Here is a 14,259-nt window from a genome sequence, read left to right as displayed (position 1 = left end):
ATATGATTTCGGCCCTGAGTTAGATCATTTTAGTGCTTTAATGATGTTTGCAAGGATTCCTCTTGAAATCTAAGCTTTTTCTGCAACTGAGCTAACTAAAAGTTTGACGCAAACCTGCTGATGCTCATGAAGGTACAATATATTTAATAATTCTCTAGACCCCTATCATGATAAATATGGAAGTGGGGTAAGCGGAAAGAAATAGCTGCACAGCTTGATAGATTTCATTCAAATGACATGAAATTTGATAAGCAGATGCTCTTATCTATGGCAATGTACGTATCTTACAATGCTTCACGTGTAATCCAGTTATACAGTTGGATTTTTACAGTTATGATCTAGGTTCAGTACTCTGCCCAAAGGTACAACGGCAGTCCACCTGGGAATCCAACAGGCAACCTTTGGGTTTCAGGCCCTGTGCCTTACCACTACACCACACTGCTGCAGAAGCCCACTTCGTGTCCTGCAGTCAGGTCATGTGCTTCATGACTGTGCACTGGGCGGCTCTGCATGGATCTGACCTTGCTGCCCGCTCAACGCAGTATGATTCCCCGCTTTCAAATGCGTGTGCTGCATCAGCCCAACCCCACTGATTCTCCAGCAGTCCATTTCCAATGTGTGTTCCACTCGCTCCCAGTACATTCACTCACAACCCGTGATATATGTACCAGTCCTGAGAGAAGTGAAGGCCCCTTGGCGTGCAATGCAACAAGCCCGATCAATGCTGCTGGTGGTTCAGACAGGTCATCTGTTCTAGCCTGTGTCAGGGATGCCGCCATAAACATTTACCATGTTATGTTTGTAGTCTGCTTTCTGTTTGTGATAAAAAGAGTACACATTCCATGTGCCATATTGGAGGAATTAAAGTGTTTGGTCATTCTATGGAAATGTATAAGAAAAAGGAATCCAGTTTGACATGCTGGAAATGTGGCAGGAGTCCTCCTCAGTGTTGTCTCGTGGGTTAACTTCACCGACCAATACCCATCACCCACACGTGCTGCCATCTTCTTTAATGTCAAAAGCCAACAGCTGCCACTAGGTGTCACATCTGCGGCAAGATACCCAAAAGTGGATGTGACCACCACGAGACTCCTTTTCCAACTGCAGCAGGGTATAGCACTCCTATTTATTAATGTATTCTGCCGCAGTCATTCCCAATGTGGACCTGGCAGCAGTATTCCCATTGTCTCGTGAAAAGGAAACAATAGTTGTTGAAATTCTGCGGTTCCTTGATAATGAAGCGTCAAAGTTAGGGAGCATGCTAACACCACTGTCAATCTTTTTTTTAAAGTCCTCAGATGCTAGCGGGCAGCAGTGTGGCTTAGTGGTTTAGGAAATGACCTTATAACCGAGAGGTTGCAGCTTTGCTTCCCCGCTGTGTGGGGCATTGCTATTGTTACCTGCTATTGTACTCTTTAAAAAGCTTAATTGTGAATGTCATGCAAATAAATGTGAGCTATACTACTTCCCTTGAATGAAGGCTTCTGCCAAACAGCCAAAATAAAATAATAAATTACTAAGTAAGCAGTAATGCAGCACTATTGACAATTGTGATTATTATGATGAATACTTAAAGAGTTCCAGAGTTCATTTTTGTTCAGCTCTTAAGTTTTTACAGCACAAGACAGCACTGGAACGGTCTGAAACTCAGAGAACAGCATGAGTTAAACACATGTTCTCTCGCAGCTTAACTCTTCCTTTAGCTATTTTGATCTTCCTGCTCTCTTCACAAAACATCTTCTCAGCATTGATATCTCTATAAGAGCTGCAAAATAAAGATTTAAAGAGAACGATAATAGCAAGCAATTTTTCATCTGAAGGATTAGCAAAACCAGTTCTTTGTTAAAATAACCCTAAGCAATGTCATGCCAAAACAAGTATGCCTGAAAATCTTTGGCAGGATTTTTTTCCCCCTCGGAGCCGCTCTCCTCGGAATTAATTGGGAGCTTCAAACGAGGTTTACATTCTTTTTGGAATGCGACTGTTCGGGGCTGCGTGACCCCGCGCTGCACCACGGATCTCCGCGACAATGAGCGCGCTGCGCCGGAGCAGCTGGCAGGTTGAGCGGGACTCAGCCTCGGACATGCGACCCGAGTCACGCTTTGTTAGCGGCGGCGTTTACATCCTGCATTCCAGGGGCACCACCTCCGGAATTCGGCGGCGAGCGACGTCTTCCAAGGAAATAACACCCGTGAGCGCCTCGGGGAAAAAAACTGTGAGAAAGTAAACACCAGTAAATACCACTCATTTAACATGGCGATCCCGCCGGCGTAGCACGCGTCTGACCTTTTGATTACAGCGATGTCAATAGCACTTTTTCGTCAATTTTATTCACTGTACAGATCAATGAGATTTCCGCCCCATTCGTTTCCAGTAATTCGTTATATTTCATCAATAAAAAATCTTTCATTATTTTCTCAGAAAAACACAAATGTGGTTCCATGTATGGTCTCCCTCTATAAAGGGGACAGAGTGGAACACAGTCTACAGATGTATTAATCACACCACCGGTGACCGCAGACCAAACACTCAGAAACTGCTAGGTGCGTTTCCTTGTGCAATTTGCAGACGAGGAACAGTTGCGCACAAAACTCAGGAGACCTTTGGAATCTCAAGGCTATGTTGCAGGCTGAGTTTGTGGTCTACTCTGTTTAAGCACATTTTGGAGATCAGAAAGCACAGAAGACGTTAAAAACCCTTTTACCTGCAGTTAGAAACTCACACGTAAAATGAATAGCACAACAGGCTATGTCAATGCATCCACACACGCACACTGCAGATCTTCAAATGCAATTCATTTAACTCTGCACTGCAAACAGTGATGGCTTGAAGTGTCTTTTCAGTGCGATAGCTTTACTGGGTTTGATTTTCTGAGATAAGGAAGAGGAGCGCTTCTTCTGTCGTCCTTTCGTAGGCCACAATCTTGAATTAAGGGTATTGACAGTTAGAATCTACCTCCTCCTTTGTATGTCAAGACAGAGCTTTCACCCTGATACTGAGAGATGCTATGTCTGGGAAGCACTTAATCCCTAACAGGTGTTCTTTAAAAGAAAAAACAAAAATGTTATCTTAATCACCTGCAGCAGAAAAAGTAGGTGCAATTTACAGAAATCAAAGGCCCTCCCGTCCGCTTTCAGGTTGGATTGGCGGGGGGCCAGACCCGTAGCAGGGCGGCTTTGCAGCTCACCGCATCAACGGTCGACGTGCCGTTACTCTCAGACCTCGAGGTGCTCCGCCACAGCCCTTTGTGTCATTTACAAATGATTTTCCCAAACTGCTGCACGTAGCGAAGAACACACTTACACTCATTTACATGCGTACTCCGAGTGGAGCCGATTCCCAGACCAAGCTCGAAATACAAACATGTCACGGAAGCCACATCGCCGAGGCCTACTGGAACTATGGAAATTGAGGAATCCCGTGGCCATGTGAATTTTGCTTCCTGTAAATTTCCACAAGAGCTCCTCATGGGCAGTTACACACAATTAGGAGTGACACTGTGTACAGCTCCATCTTGGTGCTTAACTGAGGGGTGGCAAAACTGCACCCTAAAAATGCCTGCTGGTGACAGAGGAGTCTGTAGCAATGAGATACCAAATAGCCATCACTGTGCAAATAGGACTTGCTCACACAGTTGTTGCAATTTTTACCAGTGCCAGCAAACACCACAGAAGAGGTACTTGGATGCTGTAGTTTCAAAACCATTACCATTATAATAACTCAGTGCGGCTCAGTCTTCATTACTCTCTCAGCTGACCGAATGTACAACTATGTTTTTACTTCATTATAGTAATTTATCTTTACCAAAACTATGCCTTCGTTTGCAGCATACAATGCCAAAATACTCTTCAAAACATGGATTTCATTTATTTTATTTCTTCCACACACATAATTTTAGTTATAAACACTTGAGAATAACATCCATCATAGTAACATAACATAACAAAAAACATCTTCATACTGCTTCATATTATTTTCCAGGAGATAGTAACAACATTCTCCACTTTTTGAATTTGAAAGTACAACAAGTATCTGAAGACTTCATCCTAATGTAACAAAAACATTTTTGGCTGGTTTACTCTCATTTTATTTATGTAGGGATATTTATAGCTGTTACTGATTTTAAAGGGGACTCCTTACCATAAAACCTGACATTTAAAGTTAATTTTCTTGATTAGGGTAACTTTCAACACATTCTATTTTTTCATAATGATGAAAGATTCTGGAAAGATTCCTTTCAGAAAACACTAATGTTTTACAATGTGAAATTTCAACCCTAAAGGTTAATTCATCAAATGCATTGAATGATGTTTAATACTTGCAACGGCCCAACAAGAAGTTAAATCATTGAGCGCAAGAACTTTTACTGAGCCAATGAAATCATGTGTGTACACCTTTGATGTTGAAATTAATGGAACTTTTTTCTGTCCCGTTGTGTTCCTACTAAGCCATTTCATCGCATAAATCATCAGTACAGTATTGTACATTTTTGATGTATGACTGTTATCAAAACCCAAATATTTGAGGGAGTTGTCAGTTATGTTCCTTTGTTTGGTGATTTCACAGGTCAATGGGAGACTTCAAACAATTCAAGTGAACTGGCGTGACATCATGTGACATCCGGATTTACACTGTAAGTGTACTAGTTAGTGCAATCAAAAATTTAAAAATATAAAAATGTACATGAATGCCATGTGGAAACTAAATGCATTATACCAGCACGCCTGCATGACAGTCACCCTTTAAAAGCACATGGGGAATATGTAAGGCGATCTATGAAGCTGTTTTGATTATTTTCCAATATGAGGAGGTACTCTGAGCATAATGGAAGTTATGACAACAAAAATCACGTTGGCATGTTAAAAAATAGAATGCACTGACAAACCTAATACAAATAAAATTAAAAAGAAAACAGTGCTGAACCAAAGGACTGAAATAAAAATCATTCTCATATCAAACAAATTTCATGTGAAACGTGGTTTGATTTAACTCGCCAGTGTACATTTTAGGAAAAAAAGAACTATGCTCCAGGCCACTGCCTCATGTTTTGCCTCTTTCCATAATCCATAATTCCTCACTCTGTCCTCTACTGTACCTCCTGGACAGAACCTGGCACTGGAAAAGAAATCCAAGGTCCCAAAAGTATTCACAGCAACTTGTTAAAAATGTCTTCCCAAAACTGACATTGGCAGAAAAGCACTCTTATTCCATTACAAATATGATGGAATTGAACTGAAGTAAAACAAAACACACCACCACAAAGACTAAATGTAGTCTTTGGTACATCCAAGTGGCACTGCTTCTGATTGAGATAATTATTGTTAGCATGTCAGACTCTTAATGACATTTCATTTGCATGCTGTAATGTTTATCTTGATACATGTGCATATGCTGTAGTCTTTTACTGGAAATGCATCAGTATAAAGCAGTCAGGATAGCAGATGCAGTCTTTACTTTGGACAACAGAGAGACAAGGGGAGCGATTCAATGTTACAAACACATCTGTGGCGGCACTATTCGGGAAATGTGGTTAACTGCAGACTTTACACTTTGTTTATAATGGGTTGGAATGAAGTGTGACCCGGACTGGTGACTAGGCCTGTCATCTCATCAAATGAACGACAGACGTGACCGCGAGTTGACCGTGAGCTGGGTTTGCAAACGCAGTATCTCTGTAGTGAATGGTGGGGATGTGCAAAAGCCTGCTCGTGCCACTGCCTCTCTCCTCCGTGGCTGAGGCGCACCCCCAGTGCATCATGTGAAATGCAGATGTCACATCTAAGTATCCCAGATCTTTTTCCCAAATGCCTGTGCCCTCAAATAATCAAATGCACGCTGCACCTCGGTAGCAACCTAGGTTGGCAATTACTAGAATGAGGCAGAGTCTTCCCAGAACACCTCTCTTTCATGCCAGGCCCTTCCTGAGTGTGATGTAATGTTACTGCTCCCATTCAAACACACTGAGGGAGGTCTTGTGTGGGACTGATGCCCCCTTGTGCGGATGGAAGTGGAAGGCCGGAAGAGCTCAGGCCAGCCGGACTCGTTTTAGAGGTCTGTCAGAACGTGCTCGAACTCGTCTGAGGAAACGGGCGGCAGTGATGAGTGACATTGCTTAGGCTTTGAAGCTCACCTTTTCATTGGATCAAATCTGCCTTACCATGGCATTACACATGCTCACTGTGGCATACGAGCCGGTTTAAGTCACTCCTGCTCAGATCGAGTATCAAATATGGTTGCTGATGCAGATTTGGTTTTTAAAACTAACAAGGCTGAAGAAGCATGACGGCAGACAGTGTAAAAACAAGATAACATAAACTGAACACTGCCACCACAATTAGGTACACATTATTAAATTTACTTAAAGACACTTGGTTAAAAGAAAATAACGTTTTCTTTACTGAGGACTTGAGAGAAGGCAACACAAACAACCAGCATGTCAACTTAAGACTGAACAAATACATGGACCAAGGGCAGGACCTAAATAACAGACAACAGGGATAAAACTAATTAACACAGGTGGGGGACATTAACTAAATGAAACATGGAAGACACTTCCTGTATTGAGGCCATCTGGTGGTCATCTTGGGAAGCAGCGGCCAAACAGCCTTACAGATCTTTGCGTATTTGTCTGTACTAACACCATGTGAGTGCGTACTAATACAGACCTGAAGTAAACGCAGCCACTCATCACATGTATGGCCCAGACTTGTACTTAGGTATGTAGCCATAGAACATTGTGGATACATACCCAGGAGAGGGAAATGCAGACCTAAGTTGTGGAAGCAGAATTTAAAATGTATAAGACACCTACCTACAGGGTGAAAACACTGCTGTTCAACACAAATTTATTCAGAGGTCATTGGCTTAGCATCTTTTCATTTGCTAACAGTGTGTGTTAAATTGCTAGCAATGAAAAAAGGGAAGCATCCATTATGATGTCTTCAAGACCAGGTCTGGCTTGGCCAGGTATTTTTTACGTGATGAAGATCACCAATAAAAGTATGTTTTTGTTACATTAATGGAAAAATTATAAGAAAAACAAACATCTGATTTTTTGGTTTACTAATAATGTGACATGAATCACCGTGTTGGATCTTTACCACAGTCCTGACTTAATGAACTTATGAAAGTCTGAATTTGTCTAATATTGTGTGTGTGTGTGTGTGTGTGTGTATGTGTGTGTATATGTGTGTGTGTGTATAGACTCACTTTCACACCACACATTTCACGGTTTTGTGTCACAAAGTTGACTCATCCTGCAAGACATACCTGCCGAAGTACCGTGGATGGAAAGGTGGTTGATCATTCAGGTTACTGTAGGCTGACCGAAAGCACCCACTTCATTCACAATATCACAAAAACTAATTTCAATGGAAATACATCTCGGGACACTCAGCACAGGTGCACGCAGTTAGCAGTTCGTCAAAAGACAAGTTTGTACTCGACTGTCTGTTTATACAATAACAGTGTAATTGAGACATACAATGAAGTACAATATAATATTATATATCATGTTGTAGTGGTTATGCCTATCTGGCAGGGTGATGCTATTACAAAACTGCTATCAGTACAGCCTTGCTAAGAGCCCTGCTCTTTTAGTGAACTGGTAATGTCGCCATTTTGTGGATTATCTTGACCTGAGTATCTCTCTCGATATATATATTTTTGGTGAAATAAATTGACATGCTCCCTAATATTTCTTACAGATAGGCTTTCAGTGCACAAACCAATCCCACTAAACCAACCCTTCAGCCTTGGGAATAGCTATGTCCAGGACCAGGTAAAACAGGAAAACACCACCTGTTGCTGGAACCAATCAAACTGTAGAACTCTGCTCACTCATGCAGATAAAAAGCATGGTGTATTACAAACTCACCTGTGTTTATCTCTACAACAGACCACACTTAAACACGTCCTTATGCCAGGCAAAAAAAAGCGACACCTTCGACAAATATATGTAATGAGTCACAACCAGTCAGCAGCCTTCCTCTTTGTGACAGATGTGTTTCTGAGTGCCGTGGGGTGACGGCACTTGCCGTTTGCTAAAGCGATAAAATGGATATGAAAATACGCATGTGTCGGTGTGATACATGACACGGGTAACTGCCCGCTCGGCCTCCTGGGCTGCCCGCCCGCGTCCGACCGCTGCACAGAGAGGGCCATGTGTCTTATCAGGGGAAGGAAACACAAATTACAGGGAGCTTGCCCACTTGGCATCGTTCCTCTCCCATGAATGAACTTTTATCTGCCGGGCAACAAACGGCATTGAAATGCCCCTCTTTCTCATGTTAATTTGGAAGCATTAGGCAAGCAACACGCAGACACACGCAAAATGCGCACACAACGGCCGGAGAGAAATTACAGGGCAGGGAAAAACAGCCTTTTGTGCTGCAAGACTGTAAGATTAAGTTTTCTTAATTTTGGGTGGTTTTATGAATGCCCTCCCCCTCCCCACTCCCTCTGTAGTGTATGTGAAGTACGTTAAACCACAAGCAGAAAAAAAAAACTATCAGAAAGTGAATTCTCAAAACTTGGCAACCACACGGACTGTAACTGAATTTCATTAACGGTTTAACAACCCAACTGACAGAAAAAAAAAACAAAACAAAAAGAAAAAACTAGGAAGTAAGCCTCTCAGGTGCCAAAAGGTCCATTACAGCTTCTTTTCAAAACTCAGCGTGCTCAAACGACTGCACTGGAAGCGGTCAAAGCTAATGTGGAAATTGAATAACATGATGTAAATCTTGACATGTCTGTTTTGCACTTTACATATGACACATGAACATTATCTCCTTTAACGCCATACCCAGTAATGTGGACAAATGAATGTACTGTGCCGCTACCTCATCATCTTGGTACCTCTGGATAATACAGGACATTGCTTTTGACTCCTTCTCCATTCATTTATTTGCTGAACAAAGACAAATACTGAAAGTAAGAGCAACCCCTGTGCTGTGATTTGGGGGGAAAAAGGGCGCTCCCCTGGGTCCTACCTTCTCCTGAACATCTCGGCGAATATGCACCCCACGCTCCACAGGTCGACCGGTGTGGCGTAGCTCGACTGCAGCAGCACCTCTGGGGCTCGGTACCACAACGTGACGACCTGTACAGGGTGAACATGCAGTACTGAGAGAGCATCCCTGCCAGTCGAGGAAAAAGCAGTGTGGTGTGCTGGTAAAGAGCAGAGGTCATTGCTCTTGTAACCTTAAGCTGGGGACTTGACTCGAATTGCCTCAGTAAATCTCCAGCTGTGGAAATGGATGACAGGTAAGCTGATAAGGGTGTCCGCTAAAACAGATAATGTGACAATGCAACAAAACCTTGGAAACTGATGACATTCCCCCGGCTCAGCTGGATGGCTGCATAACTGTGTGAAAAACACAGTCTTGCACATCTTAAATGTTATAGGGATGTCTTGTTACAGGTAATGTTAAATGTATCATTCGAGTCTGTTATCTTATGACTCTATGCCTCTAAAGGATCATGGTCTACTTTTCCTGAACTTTGACCTGTTTCAGTTCTCTGTGGTACAGCTGGGAGAGGTAGACCACCACTGATAACGCCAGAGATTCATGTACATGTGTGAGACTACAAATATGGCAGGGTGAAGAGGCTGTGGCCAAGGAAAACATGTAAAAAATCTCCATTTGTTATGCTGGCAAAAACAGCAGAGACACATGGATGAGGAAGGTATCATAGGTGATAACTACAATCACAGCTGTGATTAAATGTTATTTTTTTTCTTTTGGACCCAGCACTATCTCTTATGGGTCTTATGAGTTTATATGCTTTTTAAAAGAAGTTTTTTTTTTTTTAATGAAATAAGTCATCAGGAAAGGATTATTCAGAGTTTTTCCTTTTCAAAAAAGGACTTACGATAAACTTTATGATGGCCAAGTTTACATGTATTTAGCTATGCAGCCAACTATGAGTTTTTATCCAGAGTGGTGATTAGCTAGTTGCATTATTGCTTTAACCAGTACTTCAACCAATACTGTTTGCTTTATGATTGTTGGTTAGCTTGCCAGCGCAAACATGTTGTAATTCTCACTGTCTAGTTACTGTTTATATCTGTAGTGAGCGTGCAGTATAGTGATCTGCTAGCCATAAACTTTTTCTTCATATAGTCATGGACCTACACCGTTATTGGCTAGCCAGTTATTGCCTATGTTAACTGTCAAGTACTGCTATCTGATGACAAGGTTCAAGACATCCAAAGGCAAAAACATGCCAGAAGGGCAGTTTAATAGCAGATCAGCAGCAGCAAACCGTGAGCGATGAGATCACAAAAGACAAATGTTGCGCCCTGTAGGGGTTACATAAGGCATGAAGTCATACCTGGCAGAACAGGTGGCCTTGCTGCTGCTCTGGTATGCAGAGATCACAAGCAGCTTCCAATACAATGCCAGCGAGGCTATTCCACTCAGGCCTAGCGCATGCCCAATTAATCCAGGCAATCCATCTGACGAGCATACAACTGTGACCAGCTCGCTAATTACATTCCCCTTGTTGTGACTGAGGGTACAGCATCACCTACTATGCGAGGTCACAAGGCCACCGCACTGCTGAGAGAGGAGAAGGTGTATCTCGATCGGATATTTCTGTGCTTCGCTGAGAAATTGTTTTTTTTTTTTCCTCCAAATTAGAGCCATTTTTCTCTTCTGACTGTCTGTCTGAGGAGAAGTAAAGATGTTTTACCACAAGGGGTTGGAGGAGGTGAATCAAATGATTGAGGGTTCTTCCTGCTTACACCCTTTTTCATTAGCCTTGGACCACCTGTGTGGCTTCTGACAACCGGACCCACAAGAACAACAAGAATTCCCGGCCTGGGCCATCACAGTCTGCGTCCCCCTCATTTTCAAAGGACACCAAATTCCTAAAAGGCACTCCTCCTTTTCACTCCTATCCCTGCTGGCATTCTTGTGCTGTGCGCCGCGACGTTCTGGGTGCCACACGTCAAAGTGGTGAGACTGAGAATCAGTACCCCGGCGCCATTCTGCTGCTGGGCGGCCCAAGCCAGCCCGTGCCACGCTCGATCTGTGCGGCAGTTTGTGAATCCTGCACTGTAGTTTTTCGACAGCTTTCCAAAAAAGCCCCCGGTCTGATTCAGTAGTCGTTTTCACACTGGAAAATTATACATGGGGAAAGACCGCAGACAGCCAGGCTTGCAGAGAGTGAGAAAAAAAGGCCACACTTCTGAGTTTGATCTGAAAGCAAACTTGTCTTGATTTCATATATTTATATGGGAGATGCCACACATTGGCTCTGAAATACTGAACACCCAGACACAAGCAATGAGCATAGCCTGGCCTGCATCAAAACCAAAACATCTCTGATGGCCTCCACTGTCATCTGATAGGGACTGTAGGAAACTACCCAGGAAAGCAGCATTATTAACAGTGTAGTTACACTTTGCAGACAAACCTTTGCATACCTATGTAAGAACATGGTTAGGGGTCATGTGATTTTTACCAGTGTTTGGTGTTCTTCACTCTGTCTGCAGCATTGTGATTCAAACCATCCAGACATTAATCTTGCCTGATCAGTCCGTTACATAAGCAAACAATGGACTCTTTCTTGAAACTATTCTGCAAGGTCTTGCATGCTTTTCACATTAGAAGTGGAAATTACAGCTGGACAATGGAGAGCTGGCAGGTTTCACTAATCAGCACCTGCCTTTAAGACGCAATCGCTTTGTAATCATGATATTTGAGCTGCACTCCCCTGGTACTCTAGAGCTAATTTCAAAAGTGCTCTGTGTTGTTGGTCCCCATAACTTTCAGGAAAAAGATCTTCAGCTGTGCACACCTGCAGATGAGACTTTTTAAACAATGTCAAACAATATCAATAAGACAATCACAAGCTATCCATTAGTCAAGAGGACAACAAGCACTGTTAAAGCAGTCTGTGCACAAATGCAGAGGTGAAAGTCATCTTGACGGTGAATGCAATTTAAGAGATCCACTTTAATCCATTTTCATGATTCTCAGATGAAGGTTCCACTACAACAAAAAAAATTTGGGCAGCCACCAACCGGATAATCTCCTCAAGGCTGGGAGCTGTTTGTTCCACTTGTCGCTTAGTGAAGCAAAAGTTGAACAAGGATGCAATGGTCAAAAACCATTTCAGGAATTAGACCACAGTTTACAGATGTCATCCATAGTTACATACAATACCAGCAACTGGCAGACACACCGTGCCACCCATCTTACTGGATTCCTGTAGAGCATTTATTGGTGATATGTATTTATTATGCATATGTATTCATTATGTATTGTGTATTCATTACCGATTACACATTCAGGCATCTATTGTGGCAGAAGCTCTTATCCAGAGCTTTCATAACTGATGTTTTTTTCCTAAGGTGACCGACATAGCTGACATTTTGCATATTACCTGCTCACTGTGTCAGACCCCTCACTAAGGCCGCTATAACATTGCCCCAACTGGAAATCAAATTGGCAACATACTGATTCCAAGCCCAGCTCCCACACTACCACTCATCTTGTTAAAAACCTTATGGTTGAAAGGCAGCATAAGATAAATATAATAAATCTGCACACAAACAAACATAAGTGTAAATTTAAAACCACAGCCATAATGCCAGTCTCAGAGACAGACCTAAACCTTTAATTGCACACCAATCCAAATGTAATCAGTGTAAAAACAGCTTCTAATAGCCGTAGATCAGTGTCTGATTAGCAGGTTATCAGAAGTCTGATTAACAGAATTCAGCCCTCGGTTCAAATTAGCAAGAAGAGCGCCCACGCTTATCTGGCGCACAAAGTGGTTGACTATTTTTAGAGTGTCACTTTAATTACTAAGTGAACACTTTCTTGTCTGGTGCTTCCTGGCTTAGTGGAAATGGAGAGGAAGCCACCTCGAAGCTAAAAGCTGAAGCAGTCTGCGAGTCTATGGTGGCATGTGATCGAACCACTGTGGTCTGTTCTGAGAAGAGCGCTGTCGCTCACATATTGCATCATTCATTCAAGGTCCTACAGCAGACTACATCTGAAGGTCAGTAATTCATAAAAATGAACATTACTTTCACTACGAACACTAAGACAGTCAACACCACTTAGTAGTGAATGACTGATTCTAATTGCAGTAGGATCTCTGAAATAATCTTGTGTCTGAATGCTGATGATAACGATGATGACGATGATGATTATGAATATTATTATGATAATTATTATTTCACTGGTATTACTTCACAATTGATTTGTTAGATAATTGCAGTACAATACAAAATACATGGAATTAAAATATTTGTATACTTATGGTTAAAAAAAGGAATATGCACAGTATTCAACAGTTTAAAAAGATGAGGAAGCACATGCTGGATCTCAGGCATTATAAAGTTACTCGACCAAAATAAACGTAAATAAGGGAACTAGGACTCCAGAAATGGAAAGGAACCACAAATATAGAAATCTGAACGAAGAGGAAGGGTTGAGGTAATGGCTGAAGGAGACGTGTCTTTAGGAGGTTACCAGAGGCGGTACTGGCTAATATCAGCAGGCTGTCCACTACGTCACTGTGGAGCTTCAGAAGAGGAAGAATAAGATTTAGCAATGGAAGAACAAGGAGGCGGAACAGGATGGAAAGGTCAAGGGGGAGCGCGTGACAGCGGTACATATATGAGGTCAGAAACCGCAACAAGCATTGCTCTGCTACACTAAAAGACAGCTTTCAACTTGTATGTAGGAACCATTCGAAGACTGCACAGTATTTAAAACACCACATACTGATATCCATCTAGCCAGTGACTGGTATCGCAGCCCAAACATTTGAAAAAAAAAAAAAACAAAAAACAAAGAAACAGTTCAGGCAACACTAAGCTAGTATCAAGTAGTAGTTAATATATGATTAAGGAATGTAAAGTACATAAGACAAAATTTCACTCCATTCAAAGAACAAAGTTAGCCTAGCTAGGTACACTGCATGGCCAAAAGTATGTGGAAACTAGGGATGCAACAGTGCACGGTATTTTGTCGAACCGTTCGGTACGCCCCCCTACGGTTCAATACGCACACGTGAACCGCAGTAATATGATATGCCTGTCATTTTCCTATAATTTCCAAAACTTGCTTATTGCGCTGCAGACTACATGCACGTTGTACATTCAGATCCACAGAACATGTCTGGAGCCCGTCAGAATTTCAGCGCCTGTAAGAGAATCAGTGCTCTATATGCAAATAAGAGCTGGAGAAGAGAGGGGAAACTAAAAACAAACATTCTCGTGTACGGTCACACCGG

General features: G+C 42.2%; 1 protein-coding gene across 1 annotated transcript in view; it reads right to left on the bottom strand.

Annotated features, from left to right (window-relative positions):
• Nucleotides 1-14,259, bottom strand: part of cdk6 (cyclin-dependent kinase 6) — a 48,887-nt gene that overhangs the window by 4,791 nt on the left and 29,837 nt on the right. Inside the window, exon 5 of the mRNA XM_036555019.1 lies at nucleotides 8,994-9,103. Coding sequence (XP_036410912.1) covers nucleotides 8,994-9,103 — 110 coding nt within the window. The remainder of the gene's footprint in view (nucleotides 1-8,993; nucleotides 9,104-14,259) is intronic.

The sequence above is a fragment of the Megalops cyprinoides genome, chromosome 21, assembly GCF_013368585.1.
Source record: "Megalops cyprinoides isolate fMegCyp1 chromosome 21, fMegCyp1.pri, whole genome shotgun sequence".
Lineage (NCBI taxonomy): Eukaryota > Metazoa > Chordata > Actinopteri > Elopiformes > Megalopidae > Megalops > Megalops cyprinoides.
Note: the sequence above shows the minus strand (reverse complement) of the source record. Positions and strands in the feature narration are given on the sequence as shown.